The 27166-nt window shown below is 39.1% G+C and overlaps 1 protein-coding gene across 2 annotated transcripts; it reads right to left on the reverse strand.

Moving 5' to 3' along the window:
- Positions 1-6969: 6969 nt before the first annotated feature.
- On the reverse strand, positions 6970-26888 carry Ociad2 (OCIA domain containing 2). 2 transcript variants are annotated; one of them, XM_046459520.2, is made up of 7 exons: positions 26586-26888; positions 24313-24438; positions 21783-21879; positions 18534-18587; positions 14645-14692; positions 12574-12691; positions 6970-9783 (listed from the first exon to the last, which is right to left on the reverse strand). In XM_046459520.2, the coding sequence occupies exons 2-7, from the start codon at positions 24376-24378 to the stop codon at positions 9702-9704; spliced, it is 465 nt and encodes a 154-aa protein (XP_046315476.1). In that variant the 5' UTR covers positions 24379-24438; positions 26586-26888; the 3' UTR covers positions 6970-9701. The 2 variants fall into 2 exon arrangements, with proteins under 2 accessions (XP_046315476.1, XP_046315544.1); XM_046459588.2 differs by lacking the exon at positions 26586-26888 and adding an exon at positions 26427-26575.
- Positions 26889-27166: the final 278 nt, after the last annotated feature.

Below are 27166 nucleotides of genomic sequence, written 5' to 3' on the forward strand. Positions count from 1 at the left end.
TACTCTCAGTCTGAAGCCCTTTGAACTTAAGTGATAGGTTATCTATTTTGTTCACTCCAGGTACAATTAATGTTATGGGCCATAACATCACTATTCTATACATTGCCATTGAAAAGTGTAAAATTTGGGCTGGGAATGTGGCTCAAGTGGTAGCGCGCTTGCCTGGCATGTGTGCGGCCCGGGTTCGATCCTCAGCACCACATACAAAGATATTGTGTCCGCCGAAAACTAAAAAATAAATATTAAAATTCTCTCTCTCTCTCAAAAAAAAAAGAAAAATGTAAAATTTTCATGTACATCATTTGTACATAGCAATTCTGAAGTCCAGCTACTTCACATGGCCATTCTACTATGCTCCCCAGTGGTTATTCTCCCAGGCTCTTGGTCCCGCCCTATAAATCTATTTTTCATAAAGATTTTTCATGTTTGCAGCTGTGTAGTGTCCTTAGCCTACTCCCTGCTCAGAAATCTGAGGATCCAAAGGCCTTACACCATCGGCCCAAGCTGATATATTCCCTTTTTTCTATCTGTGAACTTATGTGTCAACTTTTGATTGATTCCATTACTCAAAACCACAAAAAGTCTATTGGAAACATCCTTTTCTATGTTGGCCTCCTTGTGACATAAGATTATAAAAAGCCTTGGGCAACTTCTACAAGGTATGTCTTTAAGACAGAGGGCCATTTCTGTGTCTGAAATGTCTTTAACAAGCACTGTCATCTTTCTGAGATCTTGGAACTAAGAATCTCACTGCTTCACTTTGGATTGGTCTTTGCCTGAAAGCCATTTCTGAATATGATAATATTTGACAGAATGGCTCTAAGCCTTTGTATTTCCTCCAAATTTCATTTGGAAATGGAATAATTTGTTCTTTTTTTTTAAAATGATTTTTTGTCTAGTTAGTTGTACATGACAGCAGAATGAATTTAGATTCACAGTACACAAGTGGAGTACAATTTTTCGTTTCTCTGGTTGTACATGAAGTAGAGTCACACCATGTAATGATATCTGTGTCATTCCACCATCTTTCCTATCCCCATTCCCCCTCCCTTCCCATCTCTCCCATTTGCCCTGCCCAAAGTTTCTGCATTCCTCCCATGCCCCAATACCATTATGGATCAGCATCCACTTATTAGTTCCAGCTCCATCCATTTACCTGCAAATGCCATAATTTTATTCTTTTTCAATGCTGATTAATATTCCATATCACACACACCATAGTTTATCCATTCATCTATTGAAGGGCATCTAGTTTGTTTCCACAATTTAGCTATTGTAAATTGTGCCGATATAAACGTGGTTGCATCATTGTAATATGCTGTCTTTAAGTCCTTTGGGTATAAACCAAAGGGTGGGATAGTTGGGTCAAATGATGGTTCCATTCCAAGTTTTCTAAGGAATCGCCATACTATTTTCCAGATTAGTTGTACCAATTTGCAGTTCTACCAGCAATGTAAAGGCGTGCCTTTCCCCCCACATCCTCGCCTACACTTACTGTTGCTTGTCTTTTTGATAATTACCATTCTGACTGAAGTGAGATGAAATCTTAGAGTAGTTTTGATTTTCATTTCTCTAATTACTAGAGATGTTGAACATTTTTTTCATATATTTGTTGATTGATTGTATATCTTCTGAGAAGTATCTTTTCAGTTCCTTAGCCCCCACCTCCTTTTTTTGTGGTCCTGGGGATTGAACCCAGGGCCTTGTGCATGTGAGGCAAGCACTCTACCAATTGAGCTGTATCCCCTGCACCCCCATTTATTGACTGGGTTTTTTTTTTTTTTGGTGGTAAGTTTTTAGAGTTCTTTATATATCCTGGAGATTAGTGCTCTATCTGATGTGTATGTGATAAAATTTGTTCCCATTCTGTAGGCTCTCTCTTCACCTCATTGTTATTTTTGCTGAGAAATTTTTATTTAATTACTTTTGCCCCATGATTTTTAAATATTTATTTATTTTCCAGTAGAATGTATTTTGACATATAGTACACAAATGGAGTACAACTTCTCATTCCTTTGGCTGTACATGGAATAGAGTCACTCCAGTAGTGTAATCATATATGTATATAGGGTAATAATGTCTTTCTACCATCCTTCCCATCCCCACAACCCCACCCCACCCTCAATCCCCTCTACACAAACCAAAGTTCCTTCATTCTTCCCCATCCTCCTGCTATGGAGCAGCATCCATCCATTTATAAGAGAAAACATTCAGCTTTTGGTTTTTTGGGATTGGCTTATTTCACTTAGCATGACATTCTCTAGTTCCATCCATTTACCTGCAAATACCATAACTTCATTCTTTTTTAAGGTGGAGTAATATTTCATTGTGTATATGTGCTACATTTTCTTTGTCCATTCATCAGTTTGAAGGGCATCTAGGTTGGTTTCATAGGTTAGCTATTGTGAATTGAGATGCTATAAACATTGATGTGGCTGTGTCACTGTAATATGCTGATTTTTAAGTCTTTTGGGTATTAACTGAAGTGGGATAGCTGGGTCAAATGGTGGATCCATTCCAAGTTTTCTGAGGAATCTCCACAGAGATTCTGAGGCTTTCCACAGTGTTTGCACCAATTTGTAGTCCTGCCAGCAATGTATGCATGTTTCTCTTTTCCTACATCCTTGCCAAAATTTGTTGTTACTTGTATTCTTGATAATTGCCATTTTGACCGGAGTGAGATGAAATCTCAGTGTAGTTTAATTTGCATTCCCTAATTGCTTCTGATGTTGAATATTTTTTCATATATCTGTTGGCCATTTGTATTTCTTCTTTAAAGAAATGTCTGATAAATTAATTTACGTATTCATTAATTGGGTTATTTGGGTTTTTTTAGTGCTAAGTTTTTTGAGTTCTTTGTACATTCTAGATAATCCTTTGTAAGAAGAGTAGATAGCAACAGGTTTTCCCATTCTGTAGGATTCTTTCTTCACATTCTTAGTTGTTTCCTTTGCTGTGCAGAAGTTTTTTAATTTGATGCCATCCCACTTATTAACACTTGGCATTATTATCTGAACTTTAGGTGTTCTATTGAGAAAGTCATTGCCTATGCCTGTCCATTGGGAGTGTTGATCCTATGCTTTCTTCTAGGAGTTGCATAGTTTCTCATCTAATTCCTAGGGTTTTGATCCATTTTGAGTTGACTTTGGTGCAGAGTGAGAGATGAGGTTCTAGTCTCATTCCTCTATATATGGATATCCAATTTTCCTAGCATCATTTGTTTAAAAGGCTGTCTTTTCTCCACTGTGTGATTTTTTTGTACCTTTGTCAAGGATAAGATGACTGTAGATGTATGGATTTTTCTCTGTGTCTTCTACTCTGTACCATTGGTCTAGGTATCTGTTTATGTATCACTACTATGCAGTTTTCGTTACTATAGCTTTAGAGTATAATTTAAAAGTCAGGTATTGTGACCTTTAACATTGCCTTTTTTTTTTTTTTTTTTTTTTGCTTAGAATTGCTTTGGCTATTCTGGGTCTTCTTTTTTTTCCAAATGAACTTTAGGACTGTTTTCCTAATTCTGTGAAGAATGTCAATGGTATTTTGATGGGGGGATTGCCTTGAATCTGTATATTGTTTGTGATAATTTGGCCATTTTAACAATATTCTATCTACCCATGAACATGGGAGGTCTTTCCATTCTTGTGTCTTCTTCAATTTCTTTTCCAGTGTTCTATAGTTTTTATTGTAGAGGTCTTTTACCTCTTTGGTTAGATTTAGTCGTATGTATTTAATTTAATTTTTTGAGGCTATTGTGAATGGCATTGTTTTCCTGATTTCTTTCTCAGCATATTCATTATTGGTATAGATTTTGTATGTTGATTTTGTAACCTGCCACTTAGTTCTAGCAGTCCTCTGATGGAAATTTTTGTGTTTTCTAGGTATAGGATCATATCCCTGCAAACAGTGATAATTTGACTTCTTTCTTTCCCATTTTTATCCATTTTATTTCCTAATTTATTTCCTATTTCTTTATGCCTAATTGCTCTGGCTAGAATAGAAATGGTGAGAGTAGATATGCTTGACTTGTTTCAGATTCTAAAGAAAATGTTTTCAGTTTCTCCTCATTAGTTACAATGTTGGCTTTGGGAGATATATATATATATATCAGTGTTTTTTTTTTTTTTTTTTGTAATGAATAGGTGCTGAATTTTGTCAAAGGCTTTCTATGCATCTATTGAGATGACTGAATGGTTTTTGTCCCTAATTCTATTTATGTGATGATTACACTTATTGATCTGCATGTGAAACCATTCTTGCATCCCTGAGATAAAACCAACTTGATCATGATGAACAATCTTCTTGCTAATATTAAAGATTTTTGCATCTAAATTCATCAAGGATATTAGTCTGTAGTTTTCTTTCCTTGACGTGTTCCTATCTGGTTTGGTATAAATGTGACACTGATTAAATAGAATGAACTTGGAAGCATTCCATTTCCCCTGGAATATTCTGAGGAACATTAGTACTTGTTTTTTAAAGGTCTGGTAGAATTCAGCTAACAATTCATCTGATCCTGGACTTTTCTTCTTCTTCTTTTTTAAATATTTATTTTTTAGTTGTAGTTGGACACAATATCTTTATTTTATTTTTATATGGTGCTGAGGATCGAACCCAGAGCCTCGAATGTGCTAGGCGAGCACTCTACTGATGAGCCACAATCCCAGCCCTGGACTTTTCTTTGTTGGAAGAATATCTGTAATCAACCATTGTTTGTTTGTTTGTTAAGGGATTGAACACAGGGGTACTTTAGCCACTGAGCGACATCTCCAGCCCCCAAATCATTGTTTGAGGCTTGTATCTTATAATACAAAATTCTCTCCTATAAGACAATTGTTCAGTCAACAAAAATTGTTGCACTTAATATGAACATCATACATTCAGAAATCAAAGAGGGAAATAATGTTTTCTAGTGTAGATGATGAAATACTTATCTGTTGAATCAGGGACTTTGGACTGAAAAGAACAGCTATGTGGGCTGAAAGCAGCACTATGAAATTGAAATGAGGTTAAGTGTATAATGTGGTATGCTGAAGTTCAGAGTGACCAGTTGCATAAGCATGAAATAGGGAAACAACTTAACAGAAGTTGTAAAGTTGTGTAAAAGCCTAGCCTGAGCCGTAATTATGACAATGACGAGTTCTTAGACTGTGTTACTAACATCCACTCACTGGTTACTCTGAGCCATGTGCTGTTCTAAGCATTTTAAGGCTATTGGCTCATTTAATTCTCACAAATAGCCTGTTAGGTAAGTCTAATATTATTTCCATTTCAAGTGAGGAAACTGAGGCCCAGAGCAGATAAAAAATAACCCAAGGTAAAGTGACAGTCAGTAAGTGGTGGAGCTTGGTTTTGAAACTTATGCTAATCCTGCTCTCCTCTGGACTGGTCAGTCCATTTCTGGAGTCTTCATGTGTGAGGACATCACAGACCAAAGGTCTCCTGAGACCAGGTTGTGGCTGGGGTGGAAACCCACTCTGATGGTTGGACAAACTGGGGTCCTTTAGAAGAGTTTAAGAAAGAAATATGCTTTACAAGTATTTAAAGACTATTATGTGAAAGAGAAATGAGAATTATATTTTGTAGCCACAAGGAAATTATGGGTTTAGGCTGACAAACATTTACCAAATGCCTATATCTGCAAGAACCCTGGGAATTCAGAGATAAGAAGAAACAAAACAAAAACCACTTCTTGGAGAAGTTTCCAGTCTAGAAGTGGTGAGAGGCAAAGTTGATTCTCCAAAAGACCTTCTGAAGACCCTAGCAGCTGGATGCCAACTCTTAAATATATATAAAATTAAATTTTATAATTGAAATTTGGAGACATTTTCTGTTGATTAATATGTTGCATTACATAGATATCAAGAAAATAACTTGTCGTTTGCATTACACTTGATGTTATAGTTTGGATCTAAAGACTCATGTTGACAGCTTGGTCCCTAATGCAGCAATGTTTAGAGGTGAGGCTCTTGGGAAGTGATTGGATCATGAAGACTGTGACCTCTCAAAGGATTAATCCATTGATATGTTCATAGCTGATGACATTATTGGGAGGTGGTGATAATATAGGAAGTGGGACCTTGTTGGAAGAAGTAGGTCACTGGGGGCACACTTGAAAGGATGTATCTTATCTCTGGTCCTTCCCTTGTTCTCTCTCCTCTGCTTTTGGGCTACCATGAGGTAAACAGTTCTGTTCTGCCACATGCTCCCTCAAATGACCTTCTGCCTTACCATGGGCTCATAACATGGGGCCAAGCAACCATGGATGGAAACTTCTGAAACAGTGAGCCAAAATAAACCTTTCCTCCTTTATTTTCTCAGGTATTTTGTCACAGAGTGGAAAACTAACTAGCAGACTTAACCAAGTCAGCAAGATAAATTTTATTACTTTCAAAATATTAACAGAAAATAGACAAATCATCCATTCTGAAAGCAAGGGAAGAGAATATCTTTGTTTAAATGAGTATTTTAAAAATATATAAGCATTATATGCAGTACATAATATTTTTATGTATTATGTATCAATAATATATAAATCTTACTGGAAATTCTGATTATTTTGATAAGATAAATGGACACAAAAGGATTATCCAGTTGCTTTTTTAAAATTGTGAAATAATACATTTTTTTTGTAGAATATAGTTCAACTCTGACAATAACATTTGAACTCCAGGATCACACAAACTGGATCAAGATTTAGAAACAAATGATTATTTTAGTGAAGAGAGTGGAATGTTTGACCAATGCCCTGAAGTTTAACAGTATCATTGAATGATTCCTTTGAAGTCATCCACTTATAAGCAAAGGAAATAGTGCATTTCTAAGGTTCATTGGAGAATCACAGGGATGCACTGGATTAAATTATTTTGATGTTTTGTGGTTACATATGGATCTTCCTATTTGTGTCATTCTCCTCTGTTAGGAATATTTTCACTGTTGTCTAGACAAACTACAAATGTGTGAGACAGATTTGTTGATTTCAGATGTCAAATTTGTTTCTTATAGTTCCATACAAGAAAAAAAGCAGATTAATGTTACATTGTAAATTCCATTAATCGAATTCAAAACAAAGATACTTCCCAAGTACAATAGGATTTCCAACTATTATGGGGCAAAAGAGTACCCATATAGCCATTCTGTTTTTCATGTTCAGAACAGTATTCAATAAACCATATGAGATATTCAACATTTTATATAAAATCGGCTTTGTGTTAGATGGTTTTGCCTAACTGTAGGCTAATCTAAGTGTACTAAGCAGTTAGGCTAGGCTAAGCTATGATGTTTGGTAGGTTAGGTGTACGAAGTACATTTTGACTGACGATATTTTTGACTTAATGATGGGTTTATCAGTATATAATTCCATTGTAAAGTTGAGTAGCATCTCTAATAGGATATTTTCCATTTTATTCGTTATAGAATATCAGACCATATCATCATAGGAAAATCTGTTAATAAAGTTGGTTAGGTATACAACTGTTACTATGTAGACTCATATTATTTTCTATTTCATGCAAGTTTATCCACAATGTTATCCTGCTATTCTTTGCCAAGTTTTTTTTTCCCATTATGAAGATTCTGCTTTCATAAGCTTATGACCAGCTTGGTGATTAGTGTTGGTGAAACATGAGCAGCAGATATTCCCCTCAGGTTACTTTCCTTCTGCAATGACTAGAGATATGAATCTGGATGACCTTCCAGATTTCTTCTTATTGATTTTCCTTCACACAAGATAAATCACTATGATAAACTGCTTCAATGAATAACTTATCTACGTAGGGAAAGCAGAAAGTCCAAGCAATAAATCCAATTTGATTGAGAACTATGAAGATGTCAACAGTAAATAATAATGCACTCTTTCCCAGTACACAAAGACTGTTTTTTTTTTGTTTTTTGTTTTTTGTTTTTTGTTTTTCTTGAATGATATTGGGGATTGAATCCTGGGCCTCCCGTGTCCTGTATCACCCCACCCCCAGCCCTTAGCCAAGATTTATTTTTAACAATGGCTTGCTGCAAAATAATTTTCTGGGATGCAGGAAATAACTGGCCCTAATTCTGGATTGTTTTCAATAGCAGATATAATGAAGAATGATCAATTGCTAGATGTCAGAGCCAAAAATTAAACTGCATTCAAAAACCTAGAATAGGTGCAGAGGTGTAGATCAGTGGTACAGCATTTGCCTAGAATGCATGAGGCCCTTTGTTGTTTGATCCCCAGCAATGGGGTGGGGGGAGAAAGGCCACGATATTTGCTCTGCATTCTAATTTATAGAAATAGAACTTTATTGACTAAAAAACAGGATATGTAAAATAAAGAGGAAGCTCAGTCAAGCCATCCATTCCATATAGTTAATATTTGGAATGAAAAACTTCCACATATTTTTGGCTTTTCAAATACAATATTTTATACCAAGTATTAACTTATGATGAGGTATCCCTTTTTACTTCCATGCTACAGGCTTTAAGATATCTTAAGTGAAACACAAATGTGTATGCACACATACACATATACACAACATAAATGTCAATACATATCTAAAGCATTTTCCTGAGCAGGTGCAAAGATCCAATTGAAGTTTTTTTATAAGGCTTAGCCAACTTGATGTAAAACAAAAGGTTCCCAAATAGAGAATTTTTTTTTTTTCATGCAACAAACATGGTTGGAGAATAGAAATCTGACTCTTGGAGTTAAATTGACTCTGAACTCCCTAAAATTCTAAGAGTTTATCATTCTGTGAGTTAATTCCTCAAGTTATTCTCCCCATAAATGAGCTGCTTGGAAGAAGGAGAATGGTTTGGGAAGATGGGTTTATTCTTTCAGGCCACTAGTAGTCTACAAAAGTACCCTGTTAAAGAGTGATCACAAATGCGTACCTATTAGCTTAGCAGGTAACTGAAAGATGATAGGTGTTTTTAAAAACCTCATGCACTGATGAGCCTCACAGTTACGTCCATCACTGAAAGGACAGTTGTTTCATATTTTGACCATTTTGAATGAAATCTTGGCTCCTATGTCTTGAGAAGCACTTCTTATTCATTTATTTATTATTTATTTATTGGTATCAGAGATTGAACTCAGGGGCACTAAAACACTGAGCTACATCTCCAGCCCATCCCCATATTTTATTTGGAGACAGCATCTCACTGAGTTGCTTAGGCCCTTGCTAAGTTGCTGAGGCTGGCTTTGAACTCTCAATCCTGCCTCAGCCTCTCGAGCCACTGGGATTACAGGCATGCGCCACCATGCCTAGCAATGGGAAACACTTCTAGTGCTTATAAAAGACACCATCTTTCTCATCCTGTACTTCTATCTCCAAATACGTGAATTTTCTTTGGGTCATGACTCCCCAGCTTCCTCCTCATTCATTCCTGTCCTCTACTAGAGAACTTAAAACATTGAAGAAAAGCAGAGTGAAAGAAAAGATGGAGGCTAATCAGAGAAGACTCAATTCCTTTACTCAGCTGTAAGCCAGGCAGGGTGCAATATCATCTGCTGCTGTTATTGTGTGTTTGTTTGGTATGTGAGGGCTCTCAACATGTTCTTAGCAGAAAAATATGTCATGCTCAATTCAGGTGAGAGCCTTCCACAGAAAGCATTTCAAAAGAGCAAGAGAATCAAAAGAAGTATATTATTTTAAAGTACTCTTGAAATTTTAAATGTGTATAAATTCAGAGGTTTAGAAAACTCAAAAGCCATAGATAGTTTAGGAAGCCGAAGGCTGTGAATCTCCCTTTTCACTTAATCCATGCCTTATTTTGCATTCCTCGCAGGTAAGCAGGCAATGCCTAGAAGAGAAGCAAAAACAGGTAGTGGTTTGTATTTTGACAATAGAAGCTCTAGTCTTAACACAATGTTGTTTAGAGAAGTCTTCTGTTCTAAAGTTCACTAGCCCAATTTCTTCAGGAATAATATTTGTTCTTAGTTTAAGATTCCCCAAATTTCATCCAAATAAAGCCAAGAACAAACTTTATGTTGAAACAGATGGTTGTTTTTGTGGTTAGAGTCACACAAAGGTTGAACATCTTGACTCTTTGAACTTGAGTAATTTCTAACAATAACATTAAAAAAATCATAAATAAGCCAGGCACAGTGGCACATATCTATCGCTCCAGCACTGAGGATGCTCAGGTGGGAGAAACACTTGAGCCCAGGAGTTCGAGGCCAGCCTGGGCAATGCAGTGAGACCTCATCTAAAAGAAAAAAAAAATCATAAAATACATAGTGCATTTATGAAGGATTTAATATAATATAAGCCTATAGTGTTTAATATAATATAAACTTATGGAATTAGGTTTGAACACACATGAGCACACATAATTTTTTTAATTAAAAAATTGCAAAGACATTCCAGAATTATAATTTTCCTGATTTGTAACAGTTTCCTTAGAATCTAACACAATACCAAGGAAAATGCACAGCTTTGTATTAGAAAAATACCCACACTTGAGGAATTGATGTCCTTGAGGCCCTTCCCAGTGTTAGTTTTGAAATCTTACAAATTCAATTCCATAAACATTTACTGAACACCTACTACCATGAGGAATTTGCAACAGGAAGACCATTTAAGCAGAACAGGATGAGGTGAATTCTATATAATAGAAATATCAACCTTGCTTGAGTGGGAAGGGTCATTCAGAAGGCAGCAACACCATAAGCTGCTATTGCACGTCCCCAGAGAGATGGATGATGACCTCCATCCTCCTCCCTTTATCACTTATTTTACCCCATTGCTTTGAGAATTAGGTAGAAATCCTTAGTGTGGCATAAAATCCTTCAGGGAGTGACCCTTACTTGCTTTGCCCTCCAGATGTCTTCTATCATTTCCCAATAGCTCTCTATGCTTTAGCCATAGGGTGTATCCATGGGTTTATTAAAGAATTAATCAATCAGGTTTCCTTCTCTGAGCAGGCCATTCCTGGCCTAGCATTTCCTTTTTCAAACTTGCTATAACTCCCACTGGTCTTTGAAGATTCAAGTCAAGCATCATCATCTCCTTTAAGAAGGCCCCTTCCTTAAGCTTCTAGACCTCAACTTAGCTAGGGGCTCTTCCCTCTTTCCCCCTCACTGGAAATCAAGTAGCTTTGTGAATCGTTGCAATATCATCTGCTGCTGTTATTGTGTGTTTGTTTGGTATGTGAGGGCCCTTCACAAGGGCTTAGCAATGGTTACCAGCCACTAATGTGAGCCCAGAGTGCAGCTGCTGTGGATACAAGAGGGCAGGCAAAACAGAGCTATAGAACAAAGAGCTCAAAGCAACCCTGGAGACCCTTTACTTCAACCGCCTTCTTCTAAAATGCAGAACAATGGAGACTGTCTGGAAAACACAGATTTCAATCTTGCTTTATAATTATTATGGAACCTGAAGTTGGATAATAGCAAAAGAACTTCCTGAAATTAAAGAGGAAGAGGGAACAGATAAGAAAACTTTCTCCTTTGCATGTATTGATTTTATAAAACTTTCCCTAAAGAGACCAGAATCTTGTGGTCAATTGCTCTTCAGAAAGCTGACCCTAAAACTCAGCTTTGTAAAGATGGACTGATGTTGGAGTTGCCTGTAAACATAGAATTAATGACTCTCAGGCAACATTGCTGCTAAAATGGAATATGTAAGGGTTTGAAAACAAATGGGCTGAGCCTTACCTATGGCTAACTGAAAAACAGGATATGGCTAACTAGGTCACCTCAGAAAGTCTCTGCATCTCCTTGCTGTATGTCTGTGCACCTCTCTGGGTTGCATGTGGCTCAACAGGAAGTGACAGTGTTTAAGGTACCAGTATAGGACTAGGGAAGGTGGCTCTCCAAAGTTTTGCAAATGGAAAAAGAACTTGGGTGCCCTGATTTCTAGTCCAATGTTGTTTTCACTATATCATGCAGCCTCTCAAATAGAATCTACTGAGATGGGTGAGGGGTCTTCAGAGAAATGTGTCTTTAACACTAGTCCCATAACACTATAAAAGAAATAGCACTTATGAGTCATGAATAACCATTTCTATTCCTTGCAATATCCCATGGAAACAATTCTGGTCATCATTTTATACAGATGAGGAAACTGAAGATTAGAGAGTTTAAGAAATGTATTCAAGGTCATATGGCTTAGGAAGTGGATGGAGTGGTTTTCAACCCAAAATCTCCAACAGCAGAGGTAGTCCTGTGAACTCCACTGTCCTGCTGTTTATATCCCCCAGAGAAAACTACAATATATATATATTACATAGCAATATTACATGCTATTAACATGTTAAAGGCTCTCAGAAGCCTTCCGTAAGGAAGACCGTTTAAATTTTACGTAACCTTGTGATGGTAGAAGCCATTTGTGCTCATCAAGATATTCTTTAGAGACTTGCACAATGCCTTGGACATAATAGGTACTCATTAGATATTGTTATAAAATGAAATAGGTAGCTAATTTAATAATTATCGAAGTTGAGTTGTAACAACTCAAAACTTGAAGGTTAAAGAGGTTTTTTAAATGAAGGAATTTAAAAAACGTTTAATGTTATAAATAGTCAGTGACCCTTCATTTAATTACTTATAATTATCTTCATTATAATCTCTTAGTCAAGCAGGTTACAAACCTGTTATGCTCTGGACCAAAACCAGCTCCACGCAGCTGATCTTCAAAAGAATGGAATTTACTCTGGCATACTCCTATGTATGAAGCCTTTCCAAGGCCAAATCCTAAGATGCCAGCAACTATAAAAGCAAGAAACATAGATAACTGAAAGATTCAGAATCTCTTTCGTTAATTATCATCTTGAAATTTTTTTATTAAATCTAGTCTTTTTTTTTTTTAAGTGCTGATGTTGAACCCAGGGGTGCTTTACCACTGAGCTACATCCCAACCATTTTAATTTTTTATTTTGAGACAGGGTCTCACCAAGTTGCTTAGGGCTTCACTAAGATCCTCCTGTTTCAGTCTCCAAAATCACTGGGATAGGTATGTGCTACCACACCAAACATCAAGACTAGTCATTTTTATCTAAAAGTACTAAGGTAAATCAATGAACAAAAACTCTGAGGGTGAAGCCCCTATCAAAGAGCAGGACTGTGAACCAGAGACTTTCTGATCTCTTCTTTGAACTGGAAGCAGAATGACCAGGACAGAGCAAGTGAAGATGCTGTCTCAGAGATGGGCAATGAGAGGGTGGCAGCTGTCAAACAGATGGCTTAGGCCACCAAGGAGAGAAGGTGGGGATCTGCACTGTGACTATTGGAAGCCTTTAAATCACAGGTAGGAAAGCTCCTTTACTTTCTTTAAGGTCTTGGAAGAGTTGGAAGCAACCTCTAGAAGTGATGTCATGAGGGAGGGAAACCTCCTATGAAGGAAGTTGTTGGGAGCAGTGATTTGAATCATTGTCTCTGACCTACAGCAGGAGCTGCGCCTGCACTGGGAATTTCCCGTGCAGAGGTTCAGGTCAAGACTGCCCAGTTGCTATGGTGACACCCTGCTTAAAGGAGATTCTGTGCTAGGCACAGGACTATCAGTCTTGACCCTAAGTGCAGACATCAGCTGCCAGGGACAGAGAATTATGAAAGTAAATTGATAATTATATTTGTCATATAGTACTTTGACTTTCAATCCTGCATGCTTTCTCACAGAAAATCCTTTTGATGAGAAAACCCATATGTTGAAGTTGCTGAGCTAGCTCTGGGTCATTCATTCTCCATCAGAGGGTGATGTCCCACCTAGCCCCAGCCTTTTCTCTAGGTCTTTGTCTTTTCTCAATCCCCCATCGCCCCTTGGTGATTTCTGAATTAATGGCTGTGCTGGTTGCAGCAAAAAATCTTGAACCCTCTGGCTGGGAATGAGATTCAAGATTGTACCTTCTTTGTACATAGAAGGTCTATGTGTATCAAGAAGAGGAAGAAGAAACCCCAAGTGTGTGGCAAATTAATTATTGGAAAATCCCCAGCTCATTACTCATTTTTAATGTCCATGACAGATAATCCTTTGAAAAGATTGGCCAGCCCAAAAGAAGAAAATAAAAACCCTAAGGGACTTATCATTCAGATGCTCTACTGTTGATAATTTTGTTAAAGCTGGCCCTCCATATCCATGGGTCACACATCCTCAGTCAACCAACTACAGACAAAATATTTGAAAGTTTTGGTCAGTACTGAACAAATACAAACTTCTTTCTTTCAGTATTCCCTAAGTCATATAGTATAACAACTATTTGTACAGTATTTACATTGTTTTAGGTATTGTAAGTCATCTAGAGATGATTTAAAGAATACAGGAGAATATGCAGAGGTGGTATGAAAATATTATGCCATTTATATAAGGGAATTAAGCATTCATGGATTTTGGTATCCCGGAGGGGTCTTAGAACCCATCCCCATCAAATCTGGAGGAACAACTGTATATATCTTGTCAGTCCCTCTTAGTTCATGCTTTAAAGAGGATTATCTGGGGAGAAGTCCCTACTCACTTTAAAGAGGATTATCTGGGGAGAAGTCCCTATACACTTCCTGTATATCAGGAAGTGTTGAATAAAGTAAGAATGTAAAGCCATAGAAAATAGTGACTAATTTTTCAGAGTCAATGCAGGCAAGTTGGTTAAAATGGACATTCCTTTCCCTAGCTGTTAAAAATATCACCCTTTCTTCCAAAATGAATCTGCTTTTTTTACTTTAATGACTTACGTGCAAGTTTAGGCAATGATCCAAGTCTTGGGTTAGCTGCTAAGTAACCTAAGGATTAATATATAGATAATTAATATTTTATTTTGCAACCTACTTAAATTTGTAAGGAAAACTTCAAACTTTAAGATGCAGAATTTCTTAAATGTATACATAGTATTAATCTAAAGAAAGAATTTTAAAATAATTATGATTCACTTCTTGACTGAGTTTAACTCTTGAATAGCCATTTTAGGCAAATAGCATATATTAGCTTTAACATATAGAAAAGGAATATGAAACAAAGACTAACTTAAACTGAGTTCAAAAAATGACTCACTATCCTGTTCTCTCTTAAAGTAACTCAATATAGGAAGTTTCAGTTTAGAGATCCACTCTGTATGTGTGTGTGTGTGTGTCCGTGCGCACACGCGTGCATGTGTTTATTTAAAGCTTTTTTTTCTTGCTTTGACTAGAGGCATTCTACCACTGAATTGCATCTCCAGTCCTTTATTTTTTTTTTTTTTTAAAGAAGGTCTTGCTAATTTGCTCAGGCTGGGATTGAATTTGTAATTCTCCTGCCTTAGCTGCCCAAGTGCTGGGATTATAGGCATGTGCTACTGTCACAATTTTTAAATGAAAATAGTAGGGGCTGGAGTTATGGCTCAGTGGTAGAGCGCTCGTCTAGCACATGTGAGGCTCTGCGTTCGATCCTCAGCACCACATATAAATATAAAATCAACGTATGGTGTTCAATTACAACTAAAAAAATAATAAATATTTAAAAAAGAAAATATTAAAACTTGTGGCTGGGTACAGTGGCACACACCTGTAATCCCAGTGGTGTGGGAGGCTGAGACAGGGGGATCACAAGTTCAAAGTCAGCCTCAGCAATGGCAAGGTGCTAATCAACTCAGTAAGACCCTGTCTCTAAATAAAATACAAAAAAAAAAAAAAAAGGCTGGGGATGTGGCTCAGTGGTTGAGTGCCCCTGAGTTCAATCCCTGGTACCAAAAAAAAAAGAATGAAAAGAAGAAATATTATAACTTGAGGTGGGCAGGATAGTAGCCCCTAACAATGTCCGCTCCATAATCTTAAGAAACTGTAAATATGTTATAATACATAAAAACTTAGGTAGAAAGTAGAATTTAGGTTGCTATCAGATAACTTAAAAATAGGGAGATGGTTCTGGATGATCCAGGTAACATAATTATAACAATCCTTGAATGTGGAAGAGGGCATTGGAGAGGACCAGATATGACAATGTGAGAAAATGTTAGCTCAGCATTGCTGGCTTTAAAGACATAAGAGGGGGCTGCCAGAAAATAAATGCAGGAAAGGGAAAGGAAGATTAGAAACTTCCAGAAGAAATACAACTGGAACAATGTCTTGATTTTAATCCAGAGAGACCCATTTTGGATTTCTGGCCTCTGGAACTGTAAGTTAATAAATCTGTTCTTTTTAAGCCATGGTGTCTGTGATAATCTGTTACAATAACTATGGAAAACTAATATATAATTCTGAAAAAATATATTTGCACAGATGCAGAGATGATAGATCTTGAGTAATTTAATATTTATAAAATATAATTCTATAGATGTCCTAGCTACATTTTTTTTTGCTGTGTCAGAAATAGCCTGATGAAGGCTTGTTCTGATTGATGAATATATTCCTATTAAAAGACTATCATATTTAATACATGACCTTTACAGCCAGAATAATATTGATTAAACTGGAATTCTCCTGGTTACATGACACAGGTGATCTTTGAGATCCAAAAAAGAACTAGGACATCTTCCTTCATATTTACCAGGAAGAAATATTCCTTTTAAAATCTTGGTAACCAGAAACATCCAATAAATTGAACTTAAACAGAGTCAGAGGCCTTGTTGTTACCTGGGGACTACACAATGTATAAGAATTCTCTGTCTAGGTGGAGACAAAGAAGAGAATGAGGAAAGAGGAATGGAGAGGAAAACTCAGAGGTAAGCAGAGGTCACTGCAGGGAGAGACATGTGGCTGCTAGTCCTCATGGTCTCTTGTATGCATCAGACAGGGTACCCTCCTTAGTTGATTTAGCTTCTTGCTGGGACAAATGGCTTGGTGGGCAGAGCTTGGGTGGACTTCCACTCTACTCACCTCCTACCTGGAGCACCCTTCTGTAGTGAACCATTGGCCCAGTCACAGCCAGAGGCCGGGAGGCACAGGGACTCTGGTATAATGGAAGGCACTGTTTTAGTTTCCTATGATTGCTAAAACACATTACCACCAATGTAGTAGCTTAAAGCAAGTTTATTATAGTTCTTGAGGTGAGAAGTCTCAAATTGGTCTCACTAGTTTAAAAATAAAGTTGTAACTGCATCTTTAAGTGGGCTGCTTTCTTTGCTAGGGTGTCTGGAATTTCCAGATCCTAGAGGCCTCCCACATGCCTTAGCTCATGGCCCCTTCCTCCATCGTCAAAGTCTTGCAATGTTGATTCCTTATGCTGTCCTCTCTCTGGATCTATCTTCTCTTCCCCTTTGTTATTTTAAAAGAACTTTAAAATTTTTAGTTTTTTTTTTTCTTTTGATCCTGGGGATCAAACTCAGGATTTCACACATGCTAGGCAAACACATCACCACTGAGCTATATGCAGCCCTTTGCATTTTCAGATAGGATTTTTTGGGGGTACTGAGGATTCAACTCAGGAGCATTCAACCATTGAGCCACATCCTTAGCCCTATTTTATATATATATATATATATTTTTTAGAGACAGGATTCACTGAGTTGTGTTGTGCCTCACAATTGCTGAGGCTGGCTTTGAACTCGTGATCCTCCTGTCACAGCCTCCCCAGCTGTTGGGATTACAGGAGAGATAGGATTTTGCTAAGTTGTCATGTAGTGGCACCCCCTTTCTCCACAGAAAAGTCTTAACTGGGTTTCTCCAAAATTTTCACCAGGTTGATTTTAGGACTGTCAGCAAAAGAGTCTCTACCAAAGAGTTCAATGTAGATAAACTTCCAATTTTCGTGTTGCCCTGTTTTACTTGGCCACTGGTCAGGAAGAAATCAGCACTCCAGGTGCTGGATATCCTCTTACTAGTTTTCCACAAACGTGTATCCAGTATAGTAGTTTGTAGAAATGTGTAAACAAAGCCTCTGGCCTTGAGCTGGGGCTTCACAGAGATGTCTACGTTTCTAAGATAAGAGAAGTTACCAATTGGGCTCTGTGGTAACAGCTGGCAGGGGGAGGAAAGAAAGGGGAGAAGAAGCTCTCCTCTTTTCAGGTGCTATCCTTGAATGGTTAACTTGCCCAGAACAGTGAAAGAAAAAACTGCTTTTATGTGAACTTTTGCAGACTCTGAACTTCTGAGCCCTTCCCCTTATATGTTGGGTATAAAATTCTGAAACTATCTGAACTCTGGGTTTAGAGGATTGATTGATTACAGCAAAAGCTGTGCCCTCTGAACCTGGCTGCAGCCAAATAAAACTGTTCCAGCTATCTTCAGTGCCTTGCCTCATCTGTCCCTACAACAGGTAGGCTGGCTTTGAACTTGTGATCCTTCTGTGTCAGCCTTTTGAGTAGCTGGGATTATAGTTGTGTGTCACCATGTCTGGTAAAGACTCTTTTGGTCAAATTGGGCTCCCTGGATTACCTAGGATAATCTCCCTATTGTAAGGTCAGCTGTTTAACAACCTTAATTATATCTGCCATTTAATTTCCCTTTGCCAGGTAATCTAATATATTCACTCATTCCAGAGTCTAGGATCTCTTCTGTGGGGACAGGGACCTATGCTAAAAAGAGGTAGAAGCATGCATTAAAAAAATCTTTCACCAAAAAAAATACATGCCCAGTGCTAAGGAGCTGCCAGAAGGGTCACAGAAAACTGGACTCTCTGAAGTTAAGCAATTTAACAAATATTGAATCTTACCTTGGTGGACTAGTCCCTGGGTGACAAGCATGCTTACAAGAGAGAAAGGCAGAGCTGTAAAACAAAAATGTCCTTCAATATTGGTATCTTAATATCATCTCATTCCAGTCAGAATGGCAGCTATTATGAAGACAAACAACAATAAGAGTTGGGGGGTATGTGGGGAAAAAGGTACACTCATACATTGCCGGTGGGACTGCGAATTGGTGCAGCCAATATGGAAAGCAGTATGGAGATTCCTTGGAAAGCTGGGAATAGAACCACCATTTGACCCAGCTATCCCTCTCCTCGGTCTATACCCAAAGGACTTAAAAACAGCATACTATAGGGACACAGCCACATCAATGTTGATAAAAGTACAATTCACAACCCAGATGCCCTTCAGTAGATGAACGGATTTAAAAAATGTGGCATATATACACAATGGAATATTACTCAGCAATAAAAGAGAATAAAATCATGGCATTTGCAGGTAAATGGATGGAGTTGGAGGAGATAATGTTAAGTGAAGTTAGCCAATCCCAAAAAACAAATGCCAAATGTTTACTCTTATATAAGGTGACTGACTCATAGTTGGGTAGGGAGGGGGAGCATGGGAGGAATAGCCAAACTCTAGATATGACAGAGGGGTGGGAGGAGAAGAGAGGGGGCAGGGGATTAGCAATGAGGTGGAATGTGACAGACATCATTATTCAAAGTACATGTATGAAGACATGAATTGGTGAGAATATACTTTACATACAGAGATATGAAAAACTGTGCTCTGGGCTGGGGCTGTGGCTCAGTGGTGGAGCACTCGCCTAGCATGTGTGAGGCACTGGGTTCAATCCTTGGCACCACATAAAAATAAAGATATTGTGTTCACCTAAAACTAAAAAATAAATATTAAAAAAAGAAAAATCGTGCTCTATATGTGTAATAAGAATTGTAATGCATTCCGCTATCATGTATTTAAAAAATAAAATCAATTAAAAAAATATTGGTATCTTAAAACATGGTGCCTCACCTAGAGGTCAGGGGAGAATTGCTCAGAGATTTTTGTTTTACTTTCCTTAAATGTAAGTTTTATTCATTTGTTATTTTACTTATTCAATAAGTACTTATTACACACTATAGGGACAATTCTCTTAGGGTCTTCCCTGGTCACTCAACCTGTTTCATACCATTAGTTTGACCAAATATAAAACCCATTTTACTCCATCTCTTATTTTATAGTGTGAATCTGAAGTGTCCACCAAAGGATCCTTAGCTGGTGGGAATGTTGGGAGTTGGTTGGAGACTTTAGGAGGTAGGGCTTACTCGGAGGAAGCATCATTGGGAATGTTTCCTTGCAGTATGTATCCTGTCCTTGATCCCTTTCCTTCTCTATCTTTGCCTCTCAGCTGCTGTGAATTAAGCAACCACATTCTGCCATGTCCTCTTACCATGATGCTCTGCCTCATCGCAGGCCCAGAAACATGGAACCAAGTGGCCAGAGACTGACACCATGAGCCAAAATAAATATTTCCCCCTTTAAGTTGATTTATCTCAGGTATTTTGTCACAGTGATAAAAAACCAACTAATACATCAGACATCCAAATTTACTGAATGATTGACTTGTACAAGATTTTGAACACTACATTTGACATGGGCATCTTAGTTCTTGAATTGGGGAACTGCCTGTATCTATATGCATACATATATGTATACATCAATTTTCAATCCTACATAATTGTTAGGAAGCACTATATAATAAACTGCATAGTCTTCATCTATATTTGTTAGTTTTTTAAACCAAATTTGCTTTATCTCTATTTTTTATTTTTTTTCTGAAATATTTGAAATTTGTAAACATCATGACTCTTCAGCACTGAATATTTCAGAAGATATCTTCTAAGAACAAGAATATTTCCCTACAGAGTCACAATACCATTAGGGGTACTCCAGGATAATTAACTATTGCACAATCTATGTTCAAATATCTCCAAATGGTCAAATAATGTCTTTCATAGCTGCTGGCTTTTTCCAATACAGAAAATCAAGGATCCTATTTACTCTCTAATCTGCTTTCATCTTTCACTGAGGAGAGTTCCCTGCTTTTTTTTTTTTTTTTTTAGTCTATAAGACATTTTTGTCCACCAATTTGGAGGTCTGCCTGAAGATCCAAATGGAAGATTACAAGATGACTTCATTCATGTTAAATATGTACAATGTTTAGCTATGCCTTTTTGAACAGACAATTAGTTTGGCAAAGGCAGTTTCTAATTCTGTCAAAATGTGCCAAATGACTTCTCTCAAATGCAGAGAGCAGTGGTAAACATTCAGCTCTTCCTGGCAACCAAGGAAATTCAAACAGTAACCAATTTTTCCATCTATAACTAGTTGCCTGGTGGCAGGCAAATGGGTCATAATGAAGTGTTAATCTACTAGTGCGCAATTAAATTATTTACTCATAGGTTGTCAGAAAAGACATGCATTTCTAGAAGCACAATCAGTAATCATGGTAATGCATAATGAATATCAACTCCTACAGAGTGTTAGTTCCAAAACTGGTGATGCTGAATTTGAATGATTTATGAAATCAAAATGAGTATTGTAAAGCAAAAATTATCCCTGTGTCAGCAATGTTGCACAACACTGATGCTCTGTCTATAAGCTCTATTATGCCATTCTCAAACAACAAATCATGAATTTTTTAAATTGGAAGAAATTTAATGCACAGCCTGAATTCACACCCTTATCTTATGTAAGGCAGGCTCAGAAAGAGGAAGCAACTCAGCAGAAAAGGCTATTCAGAGACAATATAGGAGAAGTATTAATGGAACACTGCCATTTTTCTTTCACTCAATAATATTTAGGAGAAATTCTCTATGTGTGAAGCATTGTGCTAGGCTCTGGGATGAACTTGCCATTATTTCTGACTCTATGAAGCTTAGACTCTAGTGGAGGTTAGAAAGATCTACTCTTTGGTAATAAAGACATTCTAGACAATAATCTTGGCACATGTTCTTGCTCATGTGAAGGAAAGAGTTAAACGAGCAGCAGTTTTTGCTAAGTAAGGCAAAGTGCTCCATAATCAGATATTATCTCTGCCCTAAAAAATTTTTTCCAGATGTATTTAACCCAAAACATCCCTGAATATCCAAGTTCTTCAGGGATTTATGCAAACACCGCTCAAAAATAAATCATTCCTGCAGTTCTAATAGGATATGGAGGCAGTTTATTGCATCAAATGCAATGCTAGTAAAGATTAAGCAGGATGCAATTACCTCTCTTCCAGAAACTTTCTTCTTGACATTCTCGAATAATCTTGGCTATCTCTCCTCTGTGGATGTGCAGTTTTGATTTTGGACAAAACAACATGCTCTGTAAGGAAAGTTACATGACGAGTTAACTGAGATTATCAGAAAAACATCTACTTGGTTTTCCCTGGAGGAGGAGGTCTCTTCTCTTGTTACTTGGCTTGTGTTTTGGGCTGTCTGTGCCTATACACAGCAATACACATATACACAATTCCATAAGCTTCCCAACTGGACCTTCTAGATGGACTGAGGCAAAGAAAGAATCCCAGTTGGAGAGACAGGGTGATTCACTGATTTGAGTGCATGAAGTGGCTACTGGTCAAGCTGAATTACTGCTGAGGCCATGTGTGCTTTCACCTCCATGCCTCTGTCCATGGGCTTGACTAAGAGTGCTACTCCCTCTCTCCCTTCACCTACCTGCTCTTAAGATCAAGCTCAGTGTTGCCTCCTCAGTGAAGAGAAGGATTTGCTGATTTTGCCACTGTTCCTTTTCAGGCTCTTTGTAGTAGGTATCAGTGTGGATGGTGGTCACCATTTCTTGAGCACTTTCTCATGGGCCAGGCACTATGCCAAGCACTTGACATGCATGATGCTATATTAACAAGGTGGAGGGACTCATGGCGTCTATGCCTTCAGAGATCTACAAGCAATGCAAGCTGGCATCCTCCCTCTTCTTTCTCTCCAACTCTCCTTGACACAGTACAATTGCAGTGGTCAGCATGAATCACAACAACCAGTAACATGGTAATGCACAATGGGAAGAAGCAATTGCCATCAGTCTCTACTTACCTCCATTTCTTAGCACCTGTGCTCCTCAGCAAGCATGCCTCCTTTCCCAGGTAAATCAAATCGGTCCCTGACTTACTGATGGTTCAGATTTTTCCATTTTTATGATGGCATGGCAGTGATATGCATTCAGTAGAAGCCATACTTTGAATTTTGATCTTTTCCTTATATTGCTAGCAATATGCAATGCAATATTTTCATGTGATGCTGGGCAGCAGCATTTAGCTGTGGCCACCTTTCCCCTGGGCAATAGTGAGGATGAAAAGTTCATGCTCTGTACTGTGTTGTGTTACTAAGCTAGGATGGTCAGTAGGATAGATGTTTATAATGCATTTTCGACTTAAAACATTTTCAACTTATGACAAGATTATTGAGATGTATCTCCATTGTAAGTCAAGGAGTATTGCATTTGTTCTTGTCCTGGCTATGGCTGCAGCAGAAAGAAGAAAAATGTCATCCAAAAACACACATATACACACAGCTGACTGTTGCAGTTGCTCTGAGTCCTAGAGTCAAGATTAGAGTTCGTGCACAGACTCCTGGACGGAGCTCTGGTAATCCTTTCCTTCATGGCTACAAATGTTTTATGGCTCTCTGTTTCACAGAGGCAGCTCAGGTATCCAATTTCTTCTGCTTGTGACTTGTTATCATTGGTCTGTTTGCCTTTCCTATAGTTTACTTTTTTTTAAATTAGAGATTTATAGTTACACATAGTAGATGGGCTCATTTTGACAAAATCATACATGAAAGGAATTTGATTTTGATCCCCATTTTCTCCTCCATAAACAATTTTAGCTTGATATGTTTACCCCAGAGAACAAGTAAGATCACTGGCCAAAATCACTCCATTTACCCTTCAAATACTTGCTCTTTTTCTTTCTTTTTAAAACCTAAAAATTTTGTTTATTTATCTATTGTGGTACTGGGGATTGAACCCTGGGGCACTTTACCACTGAGCTGCATCTCCAGCCCTTTTTACTTTGTATTTTGAAATTTTGTGACAAGGTTTTACTAAATTGACCAGGCTGGCCTTGAACTTGCAATCCTCCTGCCCTAGTCCACTGAGTAGCTGGATTACAGCTACTGGCACCGGCACATTTTTTTTTTTTTTTTTTTTTTTTGAGTTAGGGTCTCAGTACATCTTCCAGGTTATTCTTGAACTCCTGGACACAAGTGTCTCTTGTTCAAATATTTGTTTCTGAAACACATAACATCCATTCTGAACAAGTTGAAAAAAGTGTGCTCATGTTAACATTTGGGTTCTCAATCTGATGGCTAATTAGTAATTAAGAATTCTGCTATCCTAAAAGCAACATCTGTCAGCAGCATATGCTTTGCATAATTATCCTTAGTAAGAAAAATATGAAAATAAGCAAAATGTACCCTTCTGTTAGAGACAACCAAGAGTTTTGCAGTAAAAGTTTACAACAGTAAACTTTTGCAGTCACTGACAGCCTCCATTAAGAGTTAGCTAAGCTGGATCCTAAGTGGGAAAGAGTCAAGAAAGTTTTTGTAAGTACATCTTTTGTAAGTACAACCCACATATTCCTTCTGTGTTCTCTGTACCCATCCAACAAGGTGTCGGACCAGAAAAAAACAAAATAAAACAAAACACAAAACCAAGTAAGATCACTGGCTAAGAGTGGGGTTTAACAAAAGTTCTGTATGATATTCCTCTTTACATGTCAGACTCCCCAAATTAAAAACATACCTGCTTGCTCAGTGGTGGCAAGTGGGGACCTTTCTCTTGGCTCCCCTGAGTGGACACTGATGCCATGGTGACTTTGTCTTTGCCTCTCTTCTTGTTGAGGGCTCTGCTCACTCTTTGACCAAATGGCTATGGAAAATAGAAAAGAATCACTGTACCTTGAAAAGAATCACTTTCACCCCTAATCTCAATGGCACTTATTTTGAAAAATTACTTTCATTTTGTCCCTAGTCTTAACCATCTACAAACTCAATTTCTAATGTCAACCCCTCACACTACATACCCACGTAACTCACTAATGGTGACAGATCATATTTAGAGTGAAATGTCACACTGTGCATAGTGAACTGTTTTCCTACCTATAAACTGTGTTCTAAAAAATAGTTTCATTCCACGACAAGGTCATTAACTGCACAAACACTTATCAAATGTCTATTATGCACCAAATCTGAGGATACAAAGTGTAAGATTAAAAAAACTGCTGAAGGAATCAGAGTCTAAAGGGGAGGGCACATAAGTTGACAATTGTGTCATATGAGAAGCGCTCCTTCTCCTAGAGGCATGTATGAGGTGCTAAGGAAGGAGAGTGAGAACAGCATATTCTGTCTGCTAGGCCTAAAGGCCCCAACGAGACTGACTTGTGAGATTTCAAGAGGATGTCTAGTGGGTGGATGGATTCTAGGGGCAGGAGGACCAATTTGGAAATTAATGCAATAGTCCAGGCAAGAAGCTGCAGAGACCGGAAATTAGATGCCAATAGGAAGAATAGGGATGATAAACTGGGGTTTGGAAATGTTGGATTTGGGTGCCTGGGTGCAAACAGTGGAATTAGTCCGGAGAGATTAGAATATTTGAGGACTGGGGTTTGAAGTTCCAGATGATTCATAGACTTGAGAGATAAATTTTGAATAAATGTATCTAAAAAGAATATTGAAGAATGTGAACATTGTACTCAAGGGAGTATCGACAAGGAAAAAACAAAAACAAAGGCAGACTTAAAAAATGCAATGATCAAGTAATTACATAGTTCAGGAGATTCGATTTTGAGTTTGGCAAAGATGGACACACTCCAGGTAGGTCACAAGTCTCCTCCCACTCCCCTCAGAGGCCACTGCATTCTGCAGCCCTGGCCTCAAGACTACTACTGACTTCCTGCAAAATGAACATCTTATCACACACAGTTCTGTTTCCTGCATTAATTACTAAACCATAAGGTTATGAGCAAAGGTGGCCTCTACTTGCACCAAATTTCACTTTAGGTGCCCTATCTTATTGTAGAGGCAGCACAGTATCCTGTAGTGCTAAGTCTCTGAATTCAAATCCTGTCTCTCCCTTTTGCTAGCCCTGTACTTTGAGGCAAGTCAGTGTGTCTGTGCCTCAGCTTTCTCACCTGTTCAGTGGATACAGTGGGCACAGCCCTCTTGAGGGGCTGTTGCCAAAATGAAGGATGAAGAATGAAGCCTATAGAAAGCCTCAGCTTAGGAGTCCGTACACAGTGGGTGTGTGAGTAGCTGGGCCCCTGGGCACCTTATGTCTTGAGAACCCCTAGGAATTCTTTGCTGATCTTAGAATGTTTTTGCTCAGTCAGGCATTAGATGTGCAAAGCTAGCACATCCTCTAGGTTTGGAGGTTAGGTTCCCCTTGCACCCAGGTGTATCTGGGTCCACATCTAAGCAAGGCTTCTGAGGGGCTGCCTTCCGAGTGCAGCTCCCACCACCCACACCCAGATCGCACGGGCTTCTCCAGTGGTGGGGAAGGGGACAGGGATGCTGACAGGTGGGCATTGGCTGCAGGATGGGGGTGGTGGTAGGATGGACAAGGAGGGGTGCTATCCAGAAGTGACATACTGGAAACTGCGTCAACCCCAAACCAAGTCCTCCAAACCCCGACCCGGGCCACCTTCCCCCCCCCCGCCCCCCCCCCCGCGCCCCAGACAGTGTGGTTCGTGGTCAGGGACCAGAGGCAGGAGGGAGCCGAGGGGTTGGAAAGCGGCCAACGCCAGCCGCGCAGCCTTCAAAGGGCTGCGGTGTCTGTGCGCCTGTCCCGAATACCCGGAAGGAAAGCGGGCATCCCTCCCGTTGTCACCTCCCCCACCCCGGAGTTGGGGGGAGGCTCACCCGTGGGGGTGGGGGTCGCTTCCCAGGCCACGTCCCGGGCGCAGATGTCTTCCCTCGGCGGCGGCTGCGGCCCTCGCCCGGCCTCTTGCTCACCCCCCTGCTCGCCCGCAGCCCCGCGCCGAGCCCGAGTCCCCTGTCCCCGGCGCCCCCGGCCCTCACCTTTCTTCCGCAGCTCCCTCTCCTTCCTTCCTTCTTTCCTTCCAGCTTCTTTTGCTCCGCCCCCTCACCTCGCTGCTATCACTCGCTTGAGTCACCGCGTCAAAGTGCATCCCCACCCCCACTTGCAGCCTTTCTGGTGGTGACAATCGAGAGAGGCTGAACCCCAGCTTTTGCCACCACTCCGGTCCCCCTCCACGGTCCCAGGCCCTGTTCTGACACCCTGCAGATTCCACCTCCTCAGGGTCTATCAGATGACTCTCTCCTCCCCACAATCACAGCAGCAACCATTTCCCCTGGCACCCTCCGGGGGCCAGGCCACCCTCCCCGTGTGCAGTCCGGTCTACAGCCCTTGAGGGTGAGCACGATTGATTATCCTCACTCTACAGGCCAGGTTGTGCAAGGTCACCCAGGAGTCCGGAATCACACTCAGGCCAGCTTGGTCCCTAGCTTGGTCCTCTGTCCATGGACTTGTCCCTTCTCCGCCACCTGCTACTAAACTGTGGGGGCAAAGTTACCTCCTGGGGGAGTGCCTTTAGGGCTCTCTCCTGGGCTGACAGACAGGGACTCCTTGGGGGTATTGA

The sequence above is a fragment of the Marmota monax genome, unplaced genomic scaffold (assembly GCF_021218885.2).
Source record: "Marmota monax isolate L192 unplaced genomic scaffold, Marmota_monax_Labrador192_F-V1.1 WCK01_AAM20220418_F8-fsc00025, whole genome shotgun sequence".
Classification (NCBI taxonomy): Eukaryota; Metazoa; Chordata; class Mammalia; order Rodentia; family Sciuridae; genus Marmota; species Marmota monax.

Excerpts from the sequence above, each read along its gene's own strand:
- Ociad2 (XM_046459520.2), bottom strand. The coding sequence starts at position 24,378 with ATGGCATCAGTGTCCACTCAGGGGAGCCAAGAGAAAGGTCCCCACTTG. Across the intron at positions 18,588-21,782 it reads AGAAAGTTTCTGGAAGAGAG|CTCTGCCTTTCTCTCTTGTA; the intron begins GTAATTGCATCC and ends TTTGTTTTACAG. Across the intron at positions 12,692-14,644 it reads ATCATTGCCTAAACTTGCAC|TTGCTGGCATCTTAGGATTT; the intron begins GTAAGTCATTAA and ends TTGCTTTTATAG.